At 33.1% G+C, this 26,592-nt stretch overlaps 1 protein-coding gene across 1 annotated transcript in view; it reads right to left on the reverse strand.

Moving 5' to 3' along the window:
• LOC134857135 (melatonin receptor type 1B-A-like) overlaps positions 1-26,088 on the reverse strand; it is a 95,883-nt gene extending 69,795 nt beyond the window's left edge. Inside the window, exon 1 of the mRNA XM_063873508.1 lies at positions 25,459-26,088. Coding sequence (XP_063729578.1) covers positions 25,459-25,739 — 281 coding nt within the window. The 5' untranslated portion in view covers positions 25,740-26,088. The remainder of the gene's footprint in view (positions 1-25,458) is intronic.
• Positions 26,089-26,592: the final 504 nt, after the last annotated feature.

The raw sequence follows: 26,592 nt of genomic DNA on the forward strand, positions 1-26,592 counted from the left end.
TAAATATACCCACCAAAAACTCACCCTAGAAAACTGCCCTGCAAAAGCTGACCCAAAATTACTGCACAGCAAATTCCAACCAAAAACTGCCCACCTCATCCTAAAAACGGCGCGACAAAAACCCATCCCGTGCAGTTGCCTGGAAAAAAAAACAAATCTCGAATTTCTAGACAACAAATCTTAAACGCCTATGCTAAAAATCCCATCCTATGTCATGCACCTAAAATTTCTCGGCAAAAACTAGACCTTGGTCGGACAAATTATTTTTTTATGTTGATTTTTGATCATAATCTTAAGGTGTAATTACTTCTATAAATTTTTTCGTTAAGTCATGATAAAACTGCACTGGAAACTGTGGTTTTTCCAGCTACGAAACAGCTAGTGTTCATATGCTGGTGTTGATACGAGTAATTTTTGTTGGTATCTTTTTGGTTGGCAAGCAAGCCTTCCTATCAAAATTTTGTTTTTTTTTTGTGCGCAGATTGATCTCTAAAATGCATTTTTTATGTAGGTTTTAGGTTGACTACAATTTTACACATGCGGCCATGCAATCTTTTAGAATTATCGAGGCTATTTTGATTTTGCTAATCGCCTTTTCAGTTTTTTGTTTTAGCTAATTGCTTTTGTTGTGCTTCAAGATAATTTTTTTTGCGAAATAGAATATAAAAATGTCATCGTTTTCTTAGTATTTTAAATACGTTGGTCTTAAAAAAAGCTCCATTACCGACTGAGATATTAGAAAAAATACCAAATGAAGCTTTTGTGCTCAATTTACTTGAAATTTATATTCACGAGAAAAAGAAAACTGAGCTAATGGGAAGTCTGCAAGTTACCATTTCTATCTGGCTCTTACCTTAATTGCTATCCAAAAAAGTTTCGGCTGCTAATCTTAAGTGAATTTTTTCTCAAATACCTTTCGTAAAAATTGCCGATTTTCAGTTTCTCACTTTAAAACATCAATAAATGTTTCCCCTAAAAAATATTGGCGTCAAAAATGCACGTTTTAAGAAATTGTGGTCTGTTTTTTGTTCTTAATTTCGTCTAAAATTCAGACCTTTTTTTTGTTCCGAATTTCAAAGAAATTGATAGATGTTTGCTCTTGGAATGGTTTGTCCTCAGACATTTTTCGAGTTTCAACTAAAAATTTTGGACGAATTTTACTAAAATATTATTCGAGGAGTGTTATTGTCCTATGGTATATTTAACACTCTACATAGTGTGTGGATTGATTGTTTTCAAAAAATCAAAAAAAATTATGAAAGCGAAGACTACCTTTTAAAGCGAAGACCACTCGAGATTTCTTAAAATACCCTCAGAGCTTTGCGGGTATCGCCCTAATACGAGCCGCCTTGTTTCGATTTAACATAACTTGCCGTACTTATGGCCTTGTTTAGAAAAGCAGTTTTCAGGTTTGCTCATAGTTATCTCACAAACTATTCGTATTGACAGAGGAGGTATTGTAATCAATTATCCGAGTAAAATGAAAAAATTTTCGCATAAACGCTAATAAACTTACCTCAATTAGGGTAAAAAGGATTCTATTTGATTGCTTTTCATACTTGAGTTAATCATTTCAAAAGTTAATTAAACCCATTTTAGATGTATATAATGATACATATACTAATTATTTAAAATTTATTCAAACTAAATTTCAAGTTTACATAAATTAAAACAAGACTGCTTGTATCAAGGCAAAGCCTTTTAAGGTATATGGAATAGTGTTTCCTTTAACAAAAATAGAGTAAAGTTTTCTTTACAATTTCAAAAAAAAAAACATATTTGTTTTTCAGTAAACCATCCCCTCACGCGCTGTTTGAAATGCAAAGTGATAAATTTTGCATATGGCAAAGTATTAAACAGTTCAATTAGCATGCCCCATTTCAAATTGGAACAATTTCTAAGACGGTCTAAGTCTCCGCTAACGTGTTAAAAGCACAAAAAATATAGCTCAAAACACATCACAGAACATAAATAATATTTTTTGCATCAAATGTACTGTTGACTCATTTACAGTGTGTTTCAGATAAGTTTCGTCAGAAGAAGTTCGATCCTTTCACTTCGAGTTACTTAATGTTTTTTTTAAAATTGAATTTATACAGAATCTTTTGGGTTTTATAAAGATTGTATGCAGGTTTTGCATTGAAAAAAGCCCAAGATTTGGAGAAGGTAATCTATTACTTTGGGCTGAAAAAGTTTAATTTTATCAATTTTGGTGTCATGATGTGAGAAAAAAAACATAATTTTTTTTTAAATTCGAAATTGTCTCTTTTTATGGTTTCTGTTTTTTTTTTAAAAAAACGGTTTATGGGTTTTAAAAATACGTTTAAATTTATAATATGTACGGTTTTTGATTTATAATATGTACGGCTTACTCTTTTTTTTCACTAATACTTTCACAAAAAAAACGGAACACAAGTTTGTCACTTGAGAGCTATTTAACTTCTGATTTTGCAAAAAAAAAATTCAATTCAGTAGTTTCTTGAGAAATTCAAATTCAATTAAGTTAAAGCGCTCCTGATTTTTTTTTGCTAGCGGCTCTTCAGATGAACATGTTTGTTTGTTGTACATGTAGCACAAAATATTCCGATAACAGATAACTAATTTTTTTTTACAGCAGTCCAAACATATCTTACTTCGTACCACCTTCCAACTTCTCCCACAAACTCAGTCAACCTCATCCCGCAGTCTTCAGATTCCAAAATCTAGGTATGCTTTTTTTGTGGGCAAGGGGGGTATTGATATTGATAATATTCAATTTCATGAACTTTTCCATAATCAAAAGCTTTCATTTCTTCATGTTTTTGCAGAAGTATCAACTAGCAGCAAGAACAAAATACGTGCAGAAATAATTGGTTCTTAAAGATTATGTGCAAAAAAAAATTGAGTAGCCAGCGAAAAACGAGATTATATTCAATTTTAATATTTTTTCTGCGTTCTTTTTGTTGGTAACACACATTTTTTGATTAATTTCATCTGTGATTCGTTTCCCCGTGGTCTAAAATTAGATCGATAATCGAAAATTTAGGCAACCATTTAGACTGCACGAATCTCGATAATGATTAATTTCCCATGGAATTCGGCGCGGGATTGTATAGCGTCTCTTTCATGCATAGCGTTTTTCATCGTATGGCTGTTAATTTGAACGTATGGCTAATAATTTGAAAGGCCGACTACAAAAAAGCTTACAACTCTTTTATTTGAGTTGTTTATCTGCATAAATTTCCGATTCAAAATTAAACATAATTTGTTAAAAAAGTCGAATATCACAAAATTTTGCCGATTCGAAAATTCTACTCAAGCAGTTCATTACACTCAACTCAGTCTATGTCAAAGTCATTTTCTTCGCAAAAAAATGAGCGTAATTTATTACAATCTACTTTTTGTTGTTTTGTGTAATGATTGGTGTAAGAACAGGGGAAAATTGTAGCACCGAAGCAGCTGTCATTTATGGATTTTTAATCATTAATTTTGAAGTGAAAATAACAATTGAAACAAAAGATATAAAAAACAACCCATCATGTGGGGAATTTAAAATTGATAGCTGAAGGAAATCGAAAATTTCTATACATGGAAGTTTTGTCTTTTGCAAAAAAATGATACAGGGAGCCACAACATAAAAGAGCAAGGCCGTTTTTTCATTTGCTGTATTTGAAAAAAAAACATTTGCTGCTTCCATATAACAAATAATTTCCCTTCTTTTTTAAAAAAAAATTTATTAGCGAAAATTAAAAGACTAATATCAAAAGAAGGCGTTCATTGTGAAAGAAGCAAAAAAAAATGGACCCCAGTCAATTTTCTCCTGCTTAGTTTCAAAAAGTTTTCAAAAAATCTATAACTGATACAGTTTTTTTTCTTGTTCATAGGATATGATTAGATTAAAAGGAATTTCTATTGATTTTTATAAAAACATTTAAAAGACATTTTATTTACTCTCACATTCCTAATGACTCTTTTTCTAATATTTATCAAGAAAAAGGCCGATTAAGCGTTGAAATGATATAATTTTGGGAGGTTTTCTAAATGATAAGAATTTTTTATGATTAGAATAAGACAGTTATGTTTTTGAAAAATTTCTTTGTGCCGATGAACAATGAAATCTGTTCAAAAAAATCGATTCGTTCAAATTTTTACACAACAAATCCGTAAAAATATTTTAATTGTTTTAGCCTTCAGTCACATCTTCAAGAAGAAACAATGTTGGCTACAATGCAATGTTTGATTTCCTAATTGTAATTGCGTCCATGTTCAGTTGTTTGTGTTCCAGATGAGGCCTAGGAAGTAAGACGAAACGCAAATTAGACGTGACCAACAAAAACGAATTTAAACGTCGATGCAAAATTACAAATAAGGGAAAGTAGACCTAATTGTATTGTCCGTGTCTGAAATTTGTTTACTGACTACAATTAAGTTTCGTTCGAACGTTCTTAAACGCAAATCAGTTTTTCACAATTCCGCAATTTTTACATGCCGCAATTGCATAACTTATGCATTTCAAAAATGTTTTATAATATTGAGATTAACGTTTTATAAATCAATTGTGACAAATATGTTGATATGCAATGGGATCATAGACTATTTTTATAATTATAAAAACTTGTAAGTTTTGTTAGCCCTCGGCTTTTTGTCTAAAATGTTAGTTTTGCAAAAAAAAAATTTAACGTCTAAATTCGTTTTTGTTGGTCACGTCTAATTTGCTTATCGTCTAATTTCCTACCCGCCCCCACGCTCCAGATGTTTGTCTTTGTGTGAAAACAAAATTGTTTGGGGTTTTGATAAAAGTAACTTTGGAATCAGAAAAACCGCTAGATGACATCAATCTCACGAAAAAAATTGCTCCAGGCTTTGAAAAAGAAGCCGGAATCTTGGTGGCAAATCTGAGCATTCTTGATGTGCAGCAACTTATTCCATTCAAATAGCTCTTTTGCTTTTGCTAACTGGGTGATCAAAGTCTAATATCAGAGCCAAAATGGATGGACAAAAAATATTTCCTTTTTGACCAACTCTTGAAACTATTTTTAACATATCTTCTGAGAAATTGACATTGTTTTGATTTTAGCAAATGTGTTCTGGAGAAATCTTTGAGTTAAATTTCACTCAATTGCTATGAAGTGTTTTAGAATAGTTAAATATTTCTCTTGAATATCTCAATAGTTAACTATAAAATCAATAGTTAACTATTGAAGAATCTCTTCAACAGTTAACAACAAAATCAAAATAATCTGTTGAATAAGCGGAACCACTGTACACGTTCATGAGGCTAGATTCAAATAACTTGGGCACTTCGGTTTCTTAGAGAAAATTTAGAAATTTCCTAATTTCTAATTTTTTAATTAAAAATGTCTTAACGTTGGAGGCATTTCAAAAATTTCTTAAAGTTTTGTTGCTATCTTTGATAAATTTTCAAGATAAATCAATACCTTGGCAAGCTTTTCAAAATTACTGGACATGAAAACGCTCTGATTTTAAGATTTTATCGTTGAGGCATCCGCAGCGGATAAAAAATTTTTAAAATTGAAGAAGATTATGATGAGAATGTAGAATAAAAAGTCATCGGTTTAAGAAAAAACGTATCGGCTTGGGAAAAAAACCTTGCCTCAATTTTCTGGTTGGTTTTTGCAACAACCTGAGCATAAAATTTTCCTGAACATAAAACTTTTATGATTGACAAAACTCTAATTTAACAATGTCTATATTTGAACGTTTTTTGATTATACAATTTCTATATCGAAAAAATTTAGTCATAATATTAACGTGCAGTTACTGTACTCATTGAATATGTACAAACTGTATGATTAGCAATTTTTTCAAATGAGGAAAAATAAATGTTTTTGATAATTTGGTTACTAACATTACTGCTCGCATATCAGGGCAAATCCCTGAATGTTCCGACTGTTTCTTAATTCATTTCGAATGGTTTTTGGAAAAAATAACTTTTTAAAAACAATAAGTTTTGGACAATATCAGAGAAATTTGAGTACGGAATTATTACGACCAGTTAGCTAGCCTCAATTCAATTTGGAAAGAGTTTGTTATGCGAGATACTTCGCTATGCATAAATAATTCGCAATAAGCTCTCAGCATTATGAATAAACTATTCAAAGCGCGCATAATTTAGTCCAAAACATAGCAAACTTGGCAAATTTCAAACCCTCAGAACTTTGAAAAAATTGATCGGAGGTAAAATATCTTTTTAATTTGAACTCAGAAAGTCGATATCTTCATTGGGTATATTTTTTTTGAAAATTATTATTTCGATTGATAAAATTTGGCTAAATAAAAAAAAACTATACCGAGCATAAATATTCGGTTTTCTTCAAAATGCGGAAGCAATAAAGAAAGTAAATCAGAGCTCAACAAAAACTACAGATAAAGGAATGGAAATTGAGGAAATATTCCATTTCTCACGCCTGACTGTGACATAGAACAGGGCAGCGCGACCCAGCATTGATAGCTTGTCAATCGGAGACAAATTTGCTAAAAAGTTCTGCAAATTTCATAAGATGCAATTTCCTTTGCGATACTCGGCTCCAAAACTTTTACTCAAAAATTCAAGATTAGAAAAAAGTACAAAACATTAATCGATAAAAAAAATGTTTTGTTTGGAGTAATTTTCAATTGACAAAAAAAGTCCGTTATTTGTCTAAAGTTTTAAGTTCGAACTTTGCAAAAAAATTGCCCAAAGTCAATCAAGTTTGGGAAAAATGATTCAAATTTAAAGTTGTAAAGTTAAAATTATGTCCGAATAGTTTATATCAGCAAGGTACATTTTGCAATAGCGAGCTTCAGAGTTAAAAACTGCGTATTTATTTATGAGAGGAGGGATCGTGCAGCTTTTGGGAAAATTTTTGAAACAATTTTAAGAAAATGCGACTACTACAATTTTGGGTTAATGCAGATTCTCACAGAAGCATTTATCCAATCATCTTTTAGTCTTGTCGAATGAAATTGTGTTTTTACAGCTTATATTGAAAATTGTTTCAAATTTTAATTCATTCCAAAATTCAATCATTCGTTCATTAATTCATTCATTCAATAATTCATTCTTTCATTGAGTAATTGGTCTGTTGAAGACAGTTGCCAGTTTTCAGGGCCAATCAGCTAAAATTAGTTTTTGAAGACCTGTATTCATTAAAATTAGTTTTGAGAATCGGGGTAGATTTTAAGATGGGAATAAGTCTTCCTTCAAGAAACCTTTTATGAATTTGTGATTAGCAAAAATTTTTAAATCAAAAAATACTTCTAAGGCGTTTTTAAGGGTTTTTTAGTGAGGAGACTGACCTCAAATCGTTCATCTTCACTGAAGAAAAAAATTGGATTGCAAAACAGACACGCCTTTGCAATAATTGCGATTTCGAGCAGAATGAAACTCTTTTGAGTAAGCATTTTTTTTTTGTGTTTTCAATGAGAATTGCTATTTAGAAAATTAAAACTTTCAAAAAACGCCCTTTAACTTAATAGCGAAATTAGGGCGAAGGTAGGGGGTGTGGGCAGACGCCCTCTCTCGAGACTTTGATCCCCTGACCACCCACAGAGTCCGACTTTGGTACTACTTTAGGACATCATTTTTTGCTGACCTACCCAAAATTTTTTCTGAAGGCGCCAGTTATACTAAGTTTTGGGAGAGCGCGCGCCGACGACACGACTCTGCTTAGTTTTCATTCAGATCCCGAAACAGCAACAAAGAGCATTGAAAACAATTTCAATAAAATTCTCTTGTATTTTCACTTATATCGATTAATGATTAATGTAGACAAAACTCAGTTCATTGTATTTTCTTCACCGTCGAAAAAGAAACTAACTGAAAATCTTTCATTGAAAGTTGGAAACTAAGGCGTTTTTTTTTGACACTTTATTGTTTCAATATACTTATGCAGTTGCAGAACTGATTGTATAAGAATCTAGTGTACAATATTACGCAATGGTTATATAACATAACAAGAAAAAACATAAATTACTACGAGGTTGAATCAAATAATTGATTTAACAAAATAAATGTCCTTGGATACGGAAAGACTCTTCTTATTGGGTAACAGGGTGTCATCTTTTCCTATGATGAAATTTTTAATCAGAGTTTTTGTCAATGTGTACGGCAGTTTTCGATTAAACAAGGTTCGGATTATTGTGTTAAGGTTCCTGATTGATGTAAATAAGAAAGACTTACGAAGGAAATCAGTTTAACATGTTAAAGGGAACAGTAATGTTCCAGTTCGATGGTTATAGCGGAATTCAGAATTTGGGAATCTTATATGCGTGAAAGCTGGGGCATCGTTTCGGCATAACCTGTGAAGGTAGTGTGCTGATCGGTACTCGATAATATTCCGAGCAGTAGGAATTTTGTGCTGTTTCCTTAGAAGTGTAACGGAATCTCGTTTGCTTATATTCATTATTATCCTGATTCCCCATTTTATTTGTTTTTCGAGCTTCTCAATATTATCTTGCGTACATCCGTTTAAGAGCATGCATGGATAGTGCAAATGGCTCAGTACAAGAGTATTTAACAGGAGAATTCTAGTACGCAGAGGGATTTCGTCACGGATGCATTTTATCGTTTGGATTGCTGTAGCCTTTTTTTGTAAAATTTTGTTAATTTCTTTGTCGAATGTTAAGCTTATGTCAATATTGACGCCGAGAAATTTAATTGTCTCTGTTAAATTAACTTGATAGTTTCCAACTTTCAATGAAAGATTTTCAGTTAGTTTCTTTTTCGACGGTGCAGAAAATACAATGAACTGAGTTTTGTCTACATTAATCATTAATCGATATAAGTGAAAATACAAGAGAATTTTATTGAAATTGTTTTCAATGCTCTTTGTTGCTGTTTCGGGATCTGAATGAAAACTAAGCAGAGTCGTGTCGTCGGCATATTGTACTAACGTACATGATTTGTCTATTGTTTGTGGTAAGTCATTTACATACAAGTTGAACAGCAGTGGTCCTAGTACAGTACCTTGAGGAACACCTTGCTCTAATTTAAGCCAATCTGAGTGTTCGCCGTTTACTATTGTCAATTGCTGTCTGTTTTCTAGAAATGACTTAATAAGAGTTGTTGCTGACTGTTCAAAGCCAATGTGACTTAGTTTCCTTTCAAGGACTGAATGAGAGAGTGAATCAAATGCTTTAGATAAATCAAGAAATGCAGCCGCTGCTATGTTATTTTTATCGAGATGGAATCTGATTTTTTCTGTTGTGTATAAAAGAGCATCATTAGTTGAATAACCTGGACGAAAGCCAAATTGTTTTGGATTTAGAATATTGGAATTTGCTAAGAATTCGTGAATTTGGGATGAAAAAATTTTTTCAAACAACTTCGATAGAGTGGGTGTAATAGAAATTGGACGATAATTTACTGGATCTGTCGAGTCGCTTTTTTTGAATATGGAAAAAACGTGTGCCTTTTTTAAGGTATATGGGAATACGGATTTCGAGATGCATTCATTGATAATCATCGTAAGAATTGGGTTTACAGTATTAATGCTGTCTTTTAGAGCCCAAGCAGGGATTTTGCTTGGTCCTAATGGCTTGTTTAAGGGAAGTAATAAAATTGCATCTTTCATTTCTTTGTGAGTTATGAACCTGAATTGAAAGTGCCTATTTGTTTTGCTGTGTACACTGTACTCAGTTGGTACATCTATGGGAGGATCTGCGTTTTTGTATTCTCCTAATGTTGAGAACCTGTAGTTAAGGAAATTTGCTTTCTTCTTATTTTCAATTATAGTGTCGCCAAACGAATTCCGTAGATCACCTATTTGCGTTGACTGTTTCATGGTGCTCCTGATAGAGTTTATGAAATTCCATTGTTTTTTTGGACAGTCAAGCATTTCGAATTGAGCTGTTTTCTCTTTCTTGTATAAATGTTTTAGATGATTGTTGTATTTATTTCTTATTCGTTTATAGTTTTCAAAATTGGCATCTGTTCTTGATAATTGATATGCCTTTAGAAGATTTTCTTTTTCCTGTTTTAAATGTCTATTGACTGAGTTAAGTACTTTACCAGACAGCTGTAGCTGCGGTTTATTTCGGATATACTTCTGCTCTAGTGGTGTGTGAGCGTTTAGGGCATGCGAGAAAATATCTTCAAATTTTATTAACATTTTAGAGATATCGTTTTCTTGGTAGACGAGAAACCATGGACTCTGTTTAAGTTCCTCGCAGAACCTATTTTTACAATAATTGGTTTTGTTGAAGCGAAAAGTTCGAATTGGAATGGCTTTTTCGAATCGTTTTAGTTTGCTAATACACATTGTTATTAAATGGTCCGTGTTTATAGGTGGTTCTGCTACAATAGTTTCTTTACAAAGAGATTTGGTTGCTATAATGTTATCTAAAATGGATTGGCTGTTTTTAGAGTTGTATGTCGGTATCGACTTATTGGTTATTGACAAATTGTATGGTTTAATAGAATCGCTGAGAAATTTAGCTTCATGTTTATTCAAGTAGTTAATATTGAAATCTCCCAAAATCGTAACATCTCATGCTTCGGAGGCAGCGTAATCGATACCCTTTAGTGTATCTTCTATAAAAATTTCCTTGAATTGTTTGTGTGGATTGTAGGCAATAGCAATTATCTGTCTTTTTGATTTTTTTGAGATGATTGGGCTATATTCCACCCAGAGTCCTTCAAAATGGGATGGACGTAGATAATTTAAATCTTCTCGAATCTTAGGGTTAAATTTTTTCGGAATAAGAAGAAGAGTACCACCACCTGCGTGTTGACCAGTGCATTTTTTGTTACGGTCGCATCTAAAAATTTCATGGGTTGTTTTGCAGAATGAATAAGTTTGATGATCGCATGTTTCGTCAAGCCAGGTTTCCGTAAGACCGATAATTGTGTTTGAGTCAACTATTTCTGACAAGAAACGCATTTCCATGTGTTTGTTCTTTATGCTTCTACAATTTAGAGTTATATATTTGAGGAAGTTGTGGTGTTCCTTTGCTTTGTTTGTCAGGATTTCATATGAAAGTGCGGGACCTGGATTGACTTCGATGTCCCCACATTGAAGAAGCAGGATTTCCAATTTTCCAATCTGAAAGGTTAGTATCACAACTGCGAAATAGATGCCAGCTGTGAATCTAAAGTGGCGGTTAGACGTCATGTTTCTAGGTTTGAGTAGTGCGGTGCTGTTGGGTTCATTGTACTTAATGGGAATGCTAGTTAAAAGGGAGAAAATAAGGAGAGTCTTTAAAAGCCATTGGCTAAACATAAATTTGATAGATCCAGATCATTGGGTAATAGACTACTAAAACAGCATTAGTATGGATAGTATCTATTATGGCGTAAGTCATAATTACTACGATTGGTATTCATATAATTGTAGGTTTGATTGTTGCTGAAACCATGGCTCGCAAGACTCTTTGGGTGCTCGGGGCCCCACGAGACTTGGCTTGAACCAGGTTTCATACGATTCCTCTGAGGGTGCGCTGGGCCCCTAGAGTTGGAAGTATTCGGAGAAACAACTCGAGGTGATAAGCTGGATAATGGTAGCACCTTTTCCATGATTGCATTTTTTAAAGTACTAACAGAACGCATCAAATGTACTTCATCAAAGAAGATTGACTGATAGTCGTTTATGCTGACAATTTTATCGTATATAGGAACAATTTGATACTTTTTTTTCTTAAATTTATGAGCAATAAGGCTGTTGAATTCAGTTATACGTTTACCACTTACAGAATCGGGTCCCGATTTCACAGGCGGGACTTGGCATATATTGATTATTGTAGGTGAAAACTTTGTCTCAATTTCACTAATGGTGGCGCAAAAAGTTTCAAATATATCATCTACAGGTTTGTGTAGTTCCCTTGTGAGTGAATTGGTGCCGTCCTGGAAGGTTACTGATTTCAGCTCAGTATCGTCGTACTTTTTCACAACTGATTGTTTCTCGCTGGAAAATGACCCGCGGTAAGAATGAACGGCCACGTCTTTGGGCAGCTCCTTCGTGTCAAACTCCGCTAAAAAACTCGAACCAATAATCAAGTTTTGAGTATCAGTGGGGATTACTTTGGCAGCAAAATCAATAGGTGCTCTGAGTCCTTTTGCGTTTTGATTACTGTTTGGAGGATTACTGGATGTTGCTAGTACATTGACAAGGTTATATATTTGAACGTAGTACTTATCTTTTTGTTCGGGATTGAGTTTCGTGAAGTCGTCGGGCAGCATCAGAAGCATTGGTGTTGACATCGTGTGAAGCCAGGAAAATGCCAGGAATAATGGTGCTGTTGGTGTCAAGGATAATATGCTGAAGTTAGTAGTCAGTGCCCAAAGAATGGCAACTAGTGTTTCATCACTCTCTGAAACTATTTAATAAGTTTATCACAACAATTAGGCTAATCTTTGTGAAAAAGCCTAAACTCTATTGTTTTCTTCTTTTTTTTTTTCAAAAATACGCTTGCGGCGCAGAAAACTTTGATGACATTGGCCGGGTTTCTGTTTTGACAATATCTTGATTAACATTTTTACTTTGAAATGTGCTTTTTCATTGCTATAGGTCTTAAGCCATGTAGGATTACTTAATTTTTTATACGGCGCTGTTTTTGTCCAAAACATCATTTTCGGGTCAAAATACAAGAAATTTAAACAGTCATCTGCTTTGCTTATTCCGTAAAACGCCCATATTTTATGCTAGTTCATGGATTTTTGTGCTTATTACGAAAAGCAATTATCATTAAACTGCATAATTTAAACAAAAACTATTAAAGCAAACAGTTGATGAAACCTTCTCATTATCTTCAAAGAGAAAAAAACGACCAGTTTTCAAATTGTGAAAACCTCCCGGGGTTTAACCGCCTCGACTTTGTCTTATGCTCTTTTGAAGCAAATTCTATAATAGCCAAGAACTAAACAGCGGCTGCACAGTGCCACCCGTATTGTTCCGGCTTTCCTGTTTGAGGGCGGTCGCAAAATAATAGCCCTCACAGAGGAGGTGCGGGCTTGCTCAAGGAGCTCAAAAGGTTCCTTTTGAGTTTTGAAGTAGTATTTTAAAATAAAATATAGACGGTATTTCCAAAAGGTACTTTCAAATAATTACATTGGTATTCATAGTTTAATCAGGCTACTCGTAGATAAAGGCAAAGACCTGAATGTTCCAACTGCCCTCTATTTTAGATTATAAGCTTTTTCGTTTAAAAACTCTTATAAATTGTTCATTACGAGGCCAAACTGTGCACAGGATAGGCGCGCATTTTTGTGTCGGTATATTCCTGGAATCAAAAGACAAGCCTTTAAACTTGTTAAAACTTTATCGGAACACTAAAAGAAAACGAAAGAGCAAAAGAAGAACGAAGCAAGCGTCCTTGTTGCGGAATCCGCATACAGTTCATAAAATGCACAGTTTGGACTCATAATGAACGAAAAAAAAGAAAACTTGAAAATTATTCCGAACATGTATTTAGCGACCTAAAATTATGTAAAAGTATCAACTAATATGTTTTGCGCGAGGCAGCGTAATTTTATTTGCAAAACTTTAGTCTCAGTTCATCTCGAAGTATCATCGTGTTGGCTCACTCATAGATTAATTTCAGATAAGGTACACTGTCTATTTGTCACGCTATCTTATTTTCAGCCGGATAAATTCGTTGAACTTCTTAGTATAATACCACCCTTAATCTTACTTTTAAATCTCGTATTCTCAATAGATCTAGTGTATACTGGTATTTGCGAGTTAAAAATCAGGAGAGTTAGATATCAGACGAGTTTAGTATCTTGCAGGAGAAAAATTGTCTTCTAAGCTATATTTATTTTGTTCTGTTGCTGAAACTATGATTAGTTTCAGCGTTACAAATAGTTGTAAGTATTAGTTATGGATCATGATTGGTTAGTTAGAAATATTTTATGGAGATAGTTTTATCAATAATATAATTGGATATAAATGCTAGTTTTAAACTGGTTCCACCCATCTGGGGGTTTTAGAGTTTTAACTTTTAATAATTACTGCAGTGAAGGATGGATAGAGAGATTTCTTGTTTCTTTGAGTAGTTATTTTTTGAAGCAGTGACTGCGTGAGAGAGAGAGAGAGAGAGAGAGAGAGAGAGAGAGAGAGAGAGAGACAGTGGTTTTGTGTTTTGGAATAGATGTCTTCATAGAGAGAAGGGAGAAAGAGAGTTGTTCGTGTTTCAAAAGTGGGTCTCGTATATCCTAGATAGTCTTGAGTGATCGTGCCAAGATTTCAGATATATGCAATGATGTGTTTTGTTTTTCGTTAAGCTAGAGTGAGACTACGTGCAAGATGGAGTTTGACTTATTTTGTGTGAAACGCCAAGTGACTAGGATTGGTAGGGAAGTCAACATCGAGTTCGCCATTGTTCTTTTTCAATGGATTCCTTTGCTGCGATGTTGTATCCATGCTTCAAATCCTGTGAGGGTTGTATCTACGGCAACAAACCAATAGAATTGACATTCCAAAATCGGAATGACGTCGAGTTTTCATCTCCTTTTGCAGCTCGTCCTTTTTGCTCTAAGAAATCTTTTACATTGCATATTTGTTTCTATATGTTGTTAGTTCTATCAGTTTTAGTTATGATATAAATTACTTGTTTTCGCAAAAGCATTTTCATTTAGTTTCGGTTATTTTAACGAGTCGCTCACCCTAGAGCAACTCTCATTAAAAATAGGAGTGCTGGTCAAAAGCGTGGGTTAGCGCGGTGAGTTAGGATGGCTATAGTGCATGCTCAGGACGTCCTACTGGGCGGTGAGGCCAGATGAGGTAGCATACTTTTTCCGACTCTTTGAGCAGAGACTCTTTTCGTGTTCAACTTTTTGTTCCACTTTATCAGGTGTTCTTATCATTTTTTTTGTCGTGTCCTTTTATCAAAAATAGATTGTTGTGTTTTGGGGTTTTCTTTTGAGTTTTTAGTGTCCAAAGTGGTTTTGATATAGTATCGAATGTTACTAAAAGCCGAGCAAGCATGCGTTTTATGTTTTTAGTGGGAAGCAGTGGCCAAAGAATTTCAAGCGCTCTGATGATATCTACTTCCTCGGTGGTAGCTGAAAACTCTTGGTTAGTGTTTTAAGGAAGGTTATAAAGTTCGTGATTAAATTTAGTGCAGTGGATGTTTTCTAGTAGTGCTACTTCAATCGGCTGTATATATTTCTGGGGATTGATGATGGTTCAGGCGTCGTCTAGTGGGAAAAAGTTAGTCAGTGGGCAAAATATGAACATATGTTGAATAGGATTTCAAATTCTGAGGATGCCTTAGTTGATGCAAGTTAGTTGATTTGACGCAAAATGTGAAGTTTAAGAAAAAGGGTGATGTGTGTTTTTAGTTTCTGGACATAAAACGATGGTGTGGATTACGGGATGGTGAACTGTGTATGTAGTGTCTTTGTATAAAACTATAATATGTTTACGTGTAGGTTAGTTTTGTTTTTTAGCATGATTTCGTGTGAAAAGTAAATCTCTCTTTCCTTCGGTGTGAGGAAGTAAAGGTTAGTGCGAAGTGATTAAATTTATGAAAGAACGGTTCACATATTTTAATTTTTTTAAGCGCGTGATCTTTGATATTGTCGAGTTTTTTGTTAGTGCTATCAAGATGGAATATATATTCCGATTTTTGAAAAAACTTTCAGTTTGTTGAGGGTGAGTGTTTGGATTGTCGTCATTCGGGGAATCTTTCATATACCTGTTGACAGCGTGATCATAATGGTTAATGAAAAATCGGTTTGGTTATGGTGCTATGAATCTGTTTAGTGTTTGGTTTAAACCTATCGTGGTGAATTGATTTTCATGCAGTGCGGTGGTTAGGTGGTGAATGGTGGTATCACAAAGTTCGTTGTCGGCGGGGTTGTTTTTCAAGGGAGTTTTTGATGAGTTAGTGAAATTCTAATAGGAGATCCAGGATATTGTAGGGAGTAGGGTATGTTCATCGACGTATGGTGTATGTGTATTTTCATCGGGTTCAATACTTAACAGAGGGTAAAGGATACGGGTAGCGTCAGTGCGTGAAGAGGTAGAGGGACATAGTTCATCCGGGATATGGGGCGTTACAAGCTGGTAAGGTGGTTGAGAAAAATTAGTAGGGCTAGCTTCGGAGTCAATGAATTTGTCGGGGGTTTCAGTAACAGAATCATTAAAATTAGAAATGGTATTGAAAACTGTTTCAGTTGAAACGTCTGAGTCCATCCGTGGTGAGTTAGAAGAAAAACTGGGCAGGGGAGAAGAGGTGAGGTATGAAATTGAAATGAAGGATTTTTGGCGTTGGAGATTTGATCGACAAAAAACGAAACGGTTGAGGGATCCGATTTGTCGGCTCATTGTGGGCTAAAAAATTGATTGTTTTGAGAACGAAAGATTTTTGTGTGTGGTTGTTCTAAAAATTTTTCAAATGCATCATCAATATTCGGTTGTTGGAGTGTTATGTGAGATACTGGGCTTCGTTGTAGAGTACTAGTTTGTAGTAAGCTTTTGGCGGTAAGAAGTGTGTGTCTATAATTGTGTGCAACTGAAGATAAAGGGTGATTATTTTGTAAATTGTGTAAATGCAATGGTATTGTAGTTGTTTTTCTTTATCTTGTGGAGCATCATTTTTTTTTGGTTTCTTAGATAGTTTTTTTAAATTTATTTTCGCTAATTTGAGCGTCAAGAAAATTTTTATCAATTGAGGTGGAAAATATTCCAAAAAAACCTGCAAACAAAATGCGTGCTACGCTTGCCAGTCTATTGACTTCTGTAAGTATTGCATATGCGTTATAGATTCCTTAAGGAGTGAAAAGAGTAATCCAATAAAAGTAAACATTGCGTAATATATAGTCAATTTTTCTAATATATAGTAGGGCCATCCTAAAATTGCTAGAAGTTCGTTTTTGATGGTTATGAAACTGGAAATATTCACTGATGAAATGTCTTGTGGACGATATTCTTTTCAATTGAGATACATATATAGTCCTGAATATCTTTGAAGTACCCATTATAGTCTTTTGGTAGATGTCGGAGAAACCTGCTGTTTCAGCGATTTTTCATAGTTTTTGATCGATTGCTTGTCTTTGTAATGTATCCATTTTCGTGAGGAGTTCTTGAAATTGTTGCGTTCTAATGTGATGTTGTATGTCAAGTTTGGAATACATTCCTATTGATTTTGAATCTATGTTCGGACATCGATCGAGATGAATACCATAGTAGATTGTGTCAAAAAAGGTGTTATTTATCAGTGAAAGCTCTTGTAATCGTGTACGATCTTTATTTTCTGGATGAACATTTTCGCCAGTGTGTCCTGTGCTAAATTATTTTTTTATCTTTTTTTATGTTTCTGTGGATTTGATCAAAATGATTAGGGTTGTTTTTTTCAAAAGGTATAGATTCTATAAAGTATTTTTTGTGAAATTTCATTAATCTTGCGTGAGTTTTAGCGACTTGAAATGTGTTATATGTGTGTTCAGGGAACCAAACTACGGTTGCCTGTGTTCGTGTAGTGGGGTCGCAAAATCCTTGATTGTTTTTACAAGATAAGCGGAGTCCACGATACAATTTGGTATCATCATTTAAAATTCAGATTGTTTGTACTTTTTCTAATTGAATTTTCCAATCAAAAAACATTATTTCCTGGTAGCCGGAATTTTTTGTGTCTGCTTTACAGTTTGATGGGTTATTTGATCCAATGTGTGGCATCCACTTTTTTGTGTAAGTCGCAGGTGAAGCATCCGTGTTTGCTGTGTTACGGGAAGTTATCGTCTAGTTGTGGATTGATGTATTTATTGATTTGGGCCTATAATTAACATTAAATTTGCTCTAACTGAATTAATGTAGTCTTCTACTGAGTATTCAGGGTTTAATCCTGTGAACACCGTGAGTAGTTTTTTTGGATTTGATAGATGATCCACTCATAATGTATGGATTCATTGTCACTTGAAATGATTCGGCTGTGTTTGGCGTTTGGGTGAAAGTTGTAAGCTTATTTTTAAGGTGATTTCGTGTTGTTGTAATAGGATTTTATTTTGCATTGTATTGGGTTGGTAACCTTGAGTAATTTTATGGTTTTTCGATTTCATATTTTTGTTTTACTGTGCCAAATTTTGTCGTTGAGGAAGGTATTGTTGTGTTTGTCGAGTTCACATAGGGCTCAAAAATTACTGGTTGATAAGTTTTATCTGGTTAGTCAATTTTACTCTAAGTATTTTTTGTGGAATATTATTTGTGTTGTGGTTGGTTTTGGTTGAAATAATCTCCATCTTCAGACTTGTGGATGACTTCTTGTGAATTATTTGTATGTTGGATTTTTGTTTTGTTGAAGAAATGGGTAGTTTTTAGTAAGGTCTGATGGAGTTTTTTTCTTTAAAGCAACCTTACTGAGATACTGGTAGTGGTGTCTGCTGAGTGTAATTAAATTTTTGTGATTGATTTTGCGTTGAGTAAAAGGGTTTTGCTATTGGGTTGCTAATGTTATTGTTTGCAAAAAAATCATGAATATAACTTGCGAAGTCATTTTTGTTTACGTGTTTTTGTATGTTGGATTGTCGTGTTTCAGTTGTTGATATACACGTTTGATAATCCATGTGAGAGTAATTTGGAACGACGGCTGGTTTGAATGTAAATTAGAGTGTTGTTTGTGAGAAGGGGGTATTTTTATTGTTTGGTGTTGTGAGTGATGGGTGAATTGGGGAAATACTTTGTTGTGTTGTTGTAGGTATTTTTTCTACTATTTTTTTGTTTACAAAGTATGATGGTGTTTGAATATTCTGTTTTGTTGATTTCTAGTACCATTAAGGGTTTACTGTGTATTTATAAAAGCTGAATTTAAACTATTATTACCTTTCCTATCAATAAACATTAAGTTATCTTTTAAGGGTGTTGTACCAGTGATGAGGGGAGCTACAGTGGCAATTGCCGCGCTTGAAAAATCACAGGGTCCCATATATAATATGTTTGGTCTGTTAATACTGTTTTATTGTCTGAAACTTGTGGTCGAAAATTTTCTCTTGCTGTTGAGATTAAATCTAAATTGCTTATAAAATATTCTATTATGAACCATGCTAGGATTCTCTGTAGATCAACTTTCACTAATTGTGATTATTTATTTTCGTTGAATGTTTCACGAATTGAATCTAAAAATTGCGTGAAAAGGTTGAGTTCTTGTTTTAGTATTGCATGTCCATATGTTTGAGGTGGTGATACATATAATCTTTCGTTTGATTCTAACATGGAACTGCAGTTGTAACTGATAGAGAAAACATCATTTGTGATAATCGAGTTTGCTCTTTGTAAATTTTAAAAATGATTATTCTTGATATATTCTATGAAAACTTTAAAGAAATCTAATTCTATGTCATCTGTTTGTATTCGGTGTGGTGTTTGATGTGCTTGTGATGTTAAAATTTCAAAAGTAAAAATTCCGTAAAATGAAGTGAAATTACTGATGCCAGGTAGATAGTGGTCGAGTGTTTGTCTTATTATTTTCATATCAGGGAGTTCCTGTTTGCCTGGGCTAATTCTTTTTTTGAACAAACTTTCATGGCATAGTTCTACTTGTCTTCTAGCGGGATCAACTTGTGGATGACTGACAAGAAGAAGAATAGAATTATCAGCAAAATTTTTGTCGTTTTGAATCATTTGTTTTCTGCTGTGTTAAGGTTAATGAGTAAATTTCAATATGTCTTATTGATTGATTCCATTTCTCGAGTTGTATTGGTTTGCGAAGGTATGGTTTTTTTTTAAAATCGGCGCTTACCTTTCATAGACGATGATGATGTAGATTCTGATTCTGAAAAATATTTCAGGTCCTTTATTGGCTTATTTCTGTCGTCAAGTAAATCTCAAAATTCTTGAATTGTGTTGTATAAGATTCCAAAACTGCGTTTTGTGTTTTTGAAAACTTTCGTTTAATAATTTGTTTTTGTTTTGTTATTTATGCCTTTTTTCGTGTTTGTTTTTTTTTGGTCTAATACATCCTACTTTTTATCTAAGTCGTGTAAATACAAGATCATATCTTTCGTTTTGAATTAAAAAATCTAAGAGTACTATTATTTGTTTAATTCCTAATTTATCTCCTAACATGAGTGTTAGGATGATGGTTGCAAAATCCAGGGGCTAGGCTTTATATTTCCCAAACTATTCGTTCTTAAGGTTTTTACGAGGTTAACTTAACTTGGGACATAAATTGTAGATGTCAGATGGGTTGAAGAGAGGGTATATCAATTCGTGAAATGATGTTGTCTTTTCTCGTTGGCTAAGATTTGTGTTAAGAAAAACTTACTTAATCTTACTTAGGGTTGTGATTTGTGATCAAGGGTCTGGAGAAGAGTAAATCAATCTCCAAGGTTCAGGTATAATTAGAACACAAGTAGATCGTTAGATACTATTAGAGATCTTATGTAATTTTATGATATGCTTTAGCCTGGGTCACCTAAGAGGTGGGGCTCAAGTGAAGTATGAATAACCAAAGTTCTTCACTGTTTATCTTAATTAAAATGGTTATTTTGTCAAAAAGTCCTATTGTTTCTGGGTCGTTGATAAGGGTTAAAATTTGAATCGAAGGAGGTAAAGACTAGGAGGTAGGGAGAACAAAATCGTTCTGATTGACACAAGGAAAGCCTTGATGAGAAATTTTTTTAATGAATTAAAGTTTAAATTTAAATTTAAAATTCGATTTAAGAATTAAGATCCAAGACTAGCCTTGATAATTTGGTGTAGGGAAAGATTTGATGCAGATTTGATGAAAGGAACAACTTTGGTACTTTTTATCAGTTTTTATTATGTTTAGATAATAAGGTTATACATCAATAAAAAGCATATAGCTTACAAATGAATCTTATTGCTCCAAGTGATTTTTATTTTATGTTAGAGAAGGAAAATCTACTGCCTTGAGAACTTTGAAGAGAATTTTTCGTTGCAGTTTTCGTCGTTTCACGAAATAGAAGCTTGGTCTGCGGATCGGGTTTTTACCTGGTGTTTGCCGTATCGTTTGAAGTAGTGGAGTAGACGTATTGAGACGTAGAGACATACGTATTGAGTTTTCTATAATATCTAACATTTTGAAAGGTTTTTGTTGGATGTTATCTCTATTTTGAACTTGTTAAATCAAAGTTTTTTAATAGGTCTTGTTCGAGACTCTTGGTCGCACCAGATGAGTTTAAGTCCGGGGTGGCTCACTCATAGAGTAATTTCAGTTAAGGTACACCGTCTGTTCGTCACGCTATCTTTTTTTCGGCCGGATAGATTCGTTTAAATTCTTAGTCTAATACCAATCTTAATCTTACTCTTAGATCTCCTAGTCTCAATAGATCTAGTGTATACTGGTTATTGCGAGTTAGATATCAGGAACTATTTTGAAGGAGAACAATTTTCTTCTCAAATAAAATTACTATTTTTTCTGTCGGTGAAACTATGAATAGATTCAGCGTTACAAATAGATGTAAGTGTTAGTTATGGATCGTGATTGGTTAGTTAGAGTTTTTTAATAGAGATATTATTATCAATAATTTGATTGGATATAAATACTAGTTTTAAACTGGTTCCAAAAAAGCAAAATGTATTATCACTATCAGCGTTAATTATCACAATTTAGGTATGCCTTCAAAAAATACCCAAATTCATGCCATTATAACTTTATAAAAGCTGATCAAAGTTGAAATATTTCATAAAGTTTCAACGCCAGAAAAGGTATCATCCAGATGATTTGAAAAATTCCGTCAAAACTGCTTAGTTACAAAGCCGAAACTGACCACCCAAGAATAAATCAGTGGGAAAAAAAAACAAATATAAACCGTAAAAAATATCCAAGGTTTAAGTCCAAAAAAGACGTCAGATTGCTTCAAAATTGTTATTTACTAGCCAGTTTTAATGTTTAACTGACGTGTATCGTTTCGGATGACCCAAATGTAATAACATCCTTTTAGAGCGGTTTTAAATTCAAGTAGAGTTAAAAACCAGGTTAAAAATTAAGTAAATCAGGCTTTCTATTTTTTGTTTTATGATGCCTAACACATTTTATACGTAACCTCGAAGAGCTCCGATTCAACAGTTGAGCTCAGGCAATTTTTGTAATCAGTAATGATTCCCTTTTTGGCTATCCGAAAAAAGCGCTTTTGTTCCTAGTCTGGCAACTCTTGAACTCATTAATCAATCGCAGAAAAAAGTGAGTGAAGATGGTTATTTCAAACATCGGAGCTCGGCTAAAACTTTTTCACTGAAAAAAGTTGTCTTTTTCGAAAATTTGAAACTGAAATCTTTTAATTATCATTGTATATTTTATATATTGTTCTATTTTGAAATTTTTTGACAGTAAGCTCAACCTGTTATTTTTTATAGTGATGTATGGACTAGCATAAAACTCGATTAGCATACAAGTAATCGACTAGTATAAAAACTAGTCAAAAATTTCAGAGACTAGTATAAAACATCTAAAAAAATTTAAGTTTTCTATAAAGCAAAATGATGAAACGCAAAAAAAAAAACGTTTTTTTTCTTTCATTTTAAAATTTTTGATGTAATAAGTGTTCGGTTCAAACTACTACAGGTCTGGGTGTGACTGATCACTGTTTTTCAGCTTGCGCTTTTCACTTGCTTGTTGATTGCTTGATTTCCCAATGGCTCAGTTTTTTTCAAAAGGCTAACATCAATTTGAATAAATTGTGATTGTAGTGTTGTATTTCCCAGATCTAAATTTATCAAAATTATGCTAGTTTTTCCTTTTTGTTTTCAAAATTTTCTGCTAGTCGAACTTTCTGCCTGTCCGGCAAGCACAATTTTTTAAATTATTTGTTTGAAGTATCTCCAAAAATAGGTTCAGCTGAGAGTTTTTTACATTCAAGCTAAGCAGGTCAATATTTCGACCAAAAAAGTTGATTTGAAAAAATAATTGTCTTTATTGAGAGTAAAAAAAAAACTGGTTCCCAGCTTCCCGATCGAAACTTAAACTTTTGAATATAAAGATGTCTTAAATAACAAGAAAGTGGTCACTGCGTTAAATTGGGATTTCTTTCATGGTTTTTAAAACTAAACTTCGAAAATGTAGAGGAAGAAAAAAAGTGGTTCTAAAAATTTCTCAAATAATTATTGATGAAATAAATATGCAAAAAAAAGAAGAAATTTGCGCTTTTTTGTATCGTCTGAGTACTACTGAGTGCATTAAAACGAAGCTTTTGGCAATTTTGAGCTTAAGCATTAAAATGAAGCTTTGGTTTTAGTAAATTACAAAACACGTTTCACCACGTCTGCCAATAAGCCTTTATAGCAATCAGTTTGCAACCGACCCGCACTGACAAAAAATAGTTTTGGGTTGATTTAAAATGATCTAAAATCAATTTTAAATTGATCCAAATTGATTAGCAATGTACATTTTTAAATCGATTTAAATTGATCTTTTTTTGAAACGCTTAGATCAATTTAAGTGTCTGAAAAATCGGTTTAAATCGATTTGGATGAATTTTCCGACTCACTACATTGCACTACATTTAAATTCATCCGAATCTCACCTAAATCCATTTTATATCAATTTAAATCAATATTTTTTGAAACTTCTAGATCAATTTAAGATATGTCTTAAAAATCAATTTAAATCGGATTTTCAGACTCACTAAAACCAATATTTTAGCTACCACAGCAAGAAAAACATACCCCTCGTTAAAAAAAAGAATTATTTTTTATCAATTTTTTGAATAAAAACACACGTGCCAGATCTTATAGAATTCAATAAATTATTAAACATAAATCAGATTTTAATCTCAAAAATAAGCAAAACAATCATAGAAAATTGTTGTAAATCAGATTATGGGCAAAATTCTATGTAACAAACAAGAAAAAAATTAGAACAAATTAAGTTTTGATCTCAATAAGATGCAATTAAATCATAGAAAATCATGAAAATCATTCAGATTTTGTGCAAAAACTTATGAAACAAATCAAGAAAAGGGTCAATTTAGATCATTTTTTGAACTCAACATATGCTACAAAATCATAGAATTTTATCGATATTTTGGTCTTTTTATTTGGTCTTTTTATGCTACAATACGCTATGGATGTAAAACGATAGGCAATGAAAAAATGCAATTAAAATTTGAAACTGATGAAACTAGAAGGAAAAAAATGATTTCAATCGATTTAAATCCGTTTTAATCCCCTTAAAAACAAAAACAAATTACGACTGGAAAAATTGATTGAAATCGATTTAAAATCGTTTTGTTTCATTTTTTGAAGTTGGGATTTACGATCAATTCAAATCGATTTTAAATCGATTCAAATCAATTTTTATCTTTGTACTTTTTTCTTTCTTAAACTGATCTAAATTTTTTCATTTTTTCAACATACTTTTTTCCTACTAAAATCGATCCTAATCCATTTTTGTCAGTGCGGGGAGGTTCAAATTTTTAATTTTAAAATTTTTTAAGTTTTTGGTTTCTGAAAATGAGATTCTTAAACTGATTACAATTAATTACAGCTATATATCTTTTCAATTAAGTTCAAATGTTCACTGAACTAAAAAAAAATAGTATAAAAAAACGTATATTTACATTGAAAAATATGTACATAAAAAAATTACTTATAGATTCAAATGTATGGACGTTCTCAAGGGAAAAAGAGCAATTTAAACGATATGTTCGTTTTAATCTAATTTACCATGTTATGTCCCTTATTGAAGCATTCACATGTCATTTTTCATTAATTTGGTTAAATGTTAATGCTGTTTTAACCTCGTTCTTTGATCTGTTTTTCTTTCGCAACTTCAATTAATTTTGCCTGCGACGCAAAAAAATTTGGCGAAATATGTTCTTTTTAGCGTTTTTGGGAGAGCTTCAAAAAAATTTTTGGACCGCTAATAAAGGACAAAATAAATTTTGAAAATCCGCCCCTCGGTAAAAACCTAGATCCCCGCATGCTCAGCAGAGCTAGTTTTTTTCCTTCTGGAGCCCGAACTCCGACCGCAATGCTTTACATCAATAGCACATCCCTGCAAATTTTCCCAAATCACGTGGCAAGAAAAAACACTTCAGGGCAAAGTACCTTCGCGCTCAAAATATAAAAAGAATTTTGACAACTTTTAAAATGTTTGGAAAAAAATTTCCCGATAATATACCAAAAACTTAGAAAATACCTTGAATGGAATATTTTTTGGTTGCATTACGAGGCCAAACTGTGCATTTTGTGAATTGTAAGCGGATTCCACAACAAACAGAAAACAGATTTGACAAAAAAATTGGAGCAAGAAAAATAAAAAAAGCAATCTGCCGAGTTTGAGAATTTTAACTTATTTCATTATGAGGCAAAACTGGGTATTTTGCGAGTTTTAAGTGGCTTCCACAACAAGCCAAAATCAGATTTGCCTCGAAATCCGTAACATTTCTATTTTTCCTTTAATCTTCTCTGCTGTTTTGGATTTCACGAACAAATAGCTAAAACACTGCACTGCTCAAAATCGCTCCAAAAACAGGTAAATTTGCGGAATCCGTAACAAACTTGTTTGTATAAAGAAGTTTTTTACTGACTGATATTGACTTTCGATATGACAATTTGGATAGCTTTCTAGAAATAAAGTAACCTTAATTCTTTGAAGCAGAGTACACTTAAGATGACCAGAAGATTTCCAGGAACTCCGACGAAAAGCCAAAGCAGACTCACACACAAGTACACGTAATCCCACGCCGGTTCCAACATGTTGTCCGTGTGCTGCACGAAACTGTGCGACCCCCTCATTACCTCACCGCGACTGATGTCACCATGGTCGTCATTGAATGAGTCAGGAGTTACGTAATTGGTGAAATGGGGCTGTTTGATGTCATTTTGAACACCAAACGTGTTCTGGAATCCAATTTGAGCCATTCGTAAAATTTCAAATGTCTTTTTATTTGAAACTATTTGAATAAAACTTTGGTTAAAATTTTCAATTGAGTCACACCAGCATAAAATTATTCTGGAAGCAGAATAATTGTTGCTTCATTCATGTAATGATAAAAATGAGCGTTAAGAAATTAAAACCAAGAAACGAAAACTTTCAGTTTTTAATAATATCTGAAATGTTTTCTTTTCTTTTCATCCTTCCATTTTAATCAAAGGACCGTAACTAACCAGGAAAGAAATAATAGTCATCGAAAGCAAAAAAAAAAATTAAAATTTGACATTAAAAAAGGTAACAAAAAGCCTCATTTCTGATTGGTCGCCTAGAAGTCAAATTCACTTTCTCCAAGCTGAATGATTGTAAACCCTATAAGCAAAAATTGATCAGCTTTCGGTTTTTTCTTGCTGGGATTCTGGAGGTAATGAAGATTAAGCCAAGCATATCTTCAATTATTTTACTGAACAAGTCTTGGTAGAAGTGTCCAAGATGACCTCTGCGAAAAAAAATAACATTTATACCTGTCCATTTATGGAATTTGTAGGGAACTAGTCGCCAAAATGTCATTTATAGACTAAGCGTTTTTTCTTTATTATTAAGATTGAACTAGGTTATACAAAAACTGCAACTTCTAGCCCCGCTAAGTTATAAAGCTGAGTTTTAACTCAAGCAAAAAATAAACTGCCGAAATTAATGCAAAAGGCCACAAATGCAATCACAGAAGCAGGGGTGGATCAAAGATTTTCGCGAGCGGGGCGGGGGTTGATTTTCAAAATTTTTGTCTACCTTTTTTTTTAGCTTGACTAAATTGGTTTTCCGAGCGTTCTCAGAGCACTAAAA

The sequence above is a fragment of the Symsagittifera roscoffensis genome, chromosome 1 (genome assembly GCF_963678635.1).
Source record: "Symsagittifera roscoffensis chromosome 1, txSymRosc1.1, whole genome shotgun sequence".
NCBI lineage: Eukaryota > Metazoa > Xenacoelomorpha > Acoela > Convolutidae > Symsagittifera > Symsagittifera roscoffensis.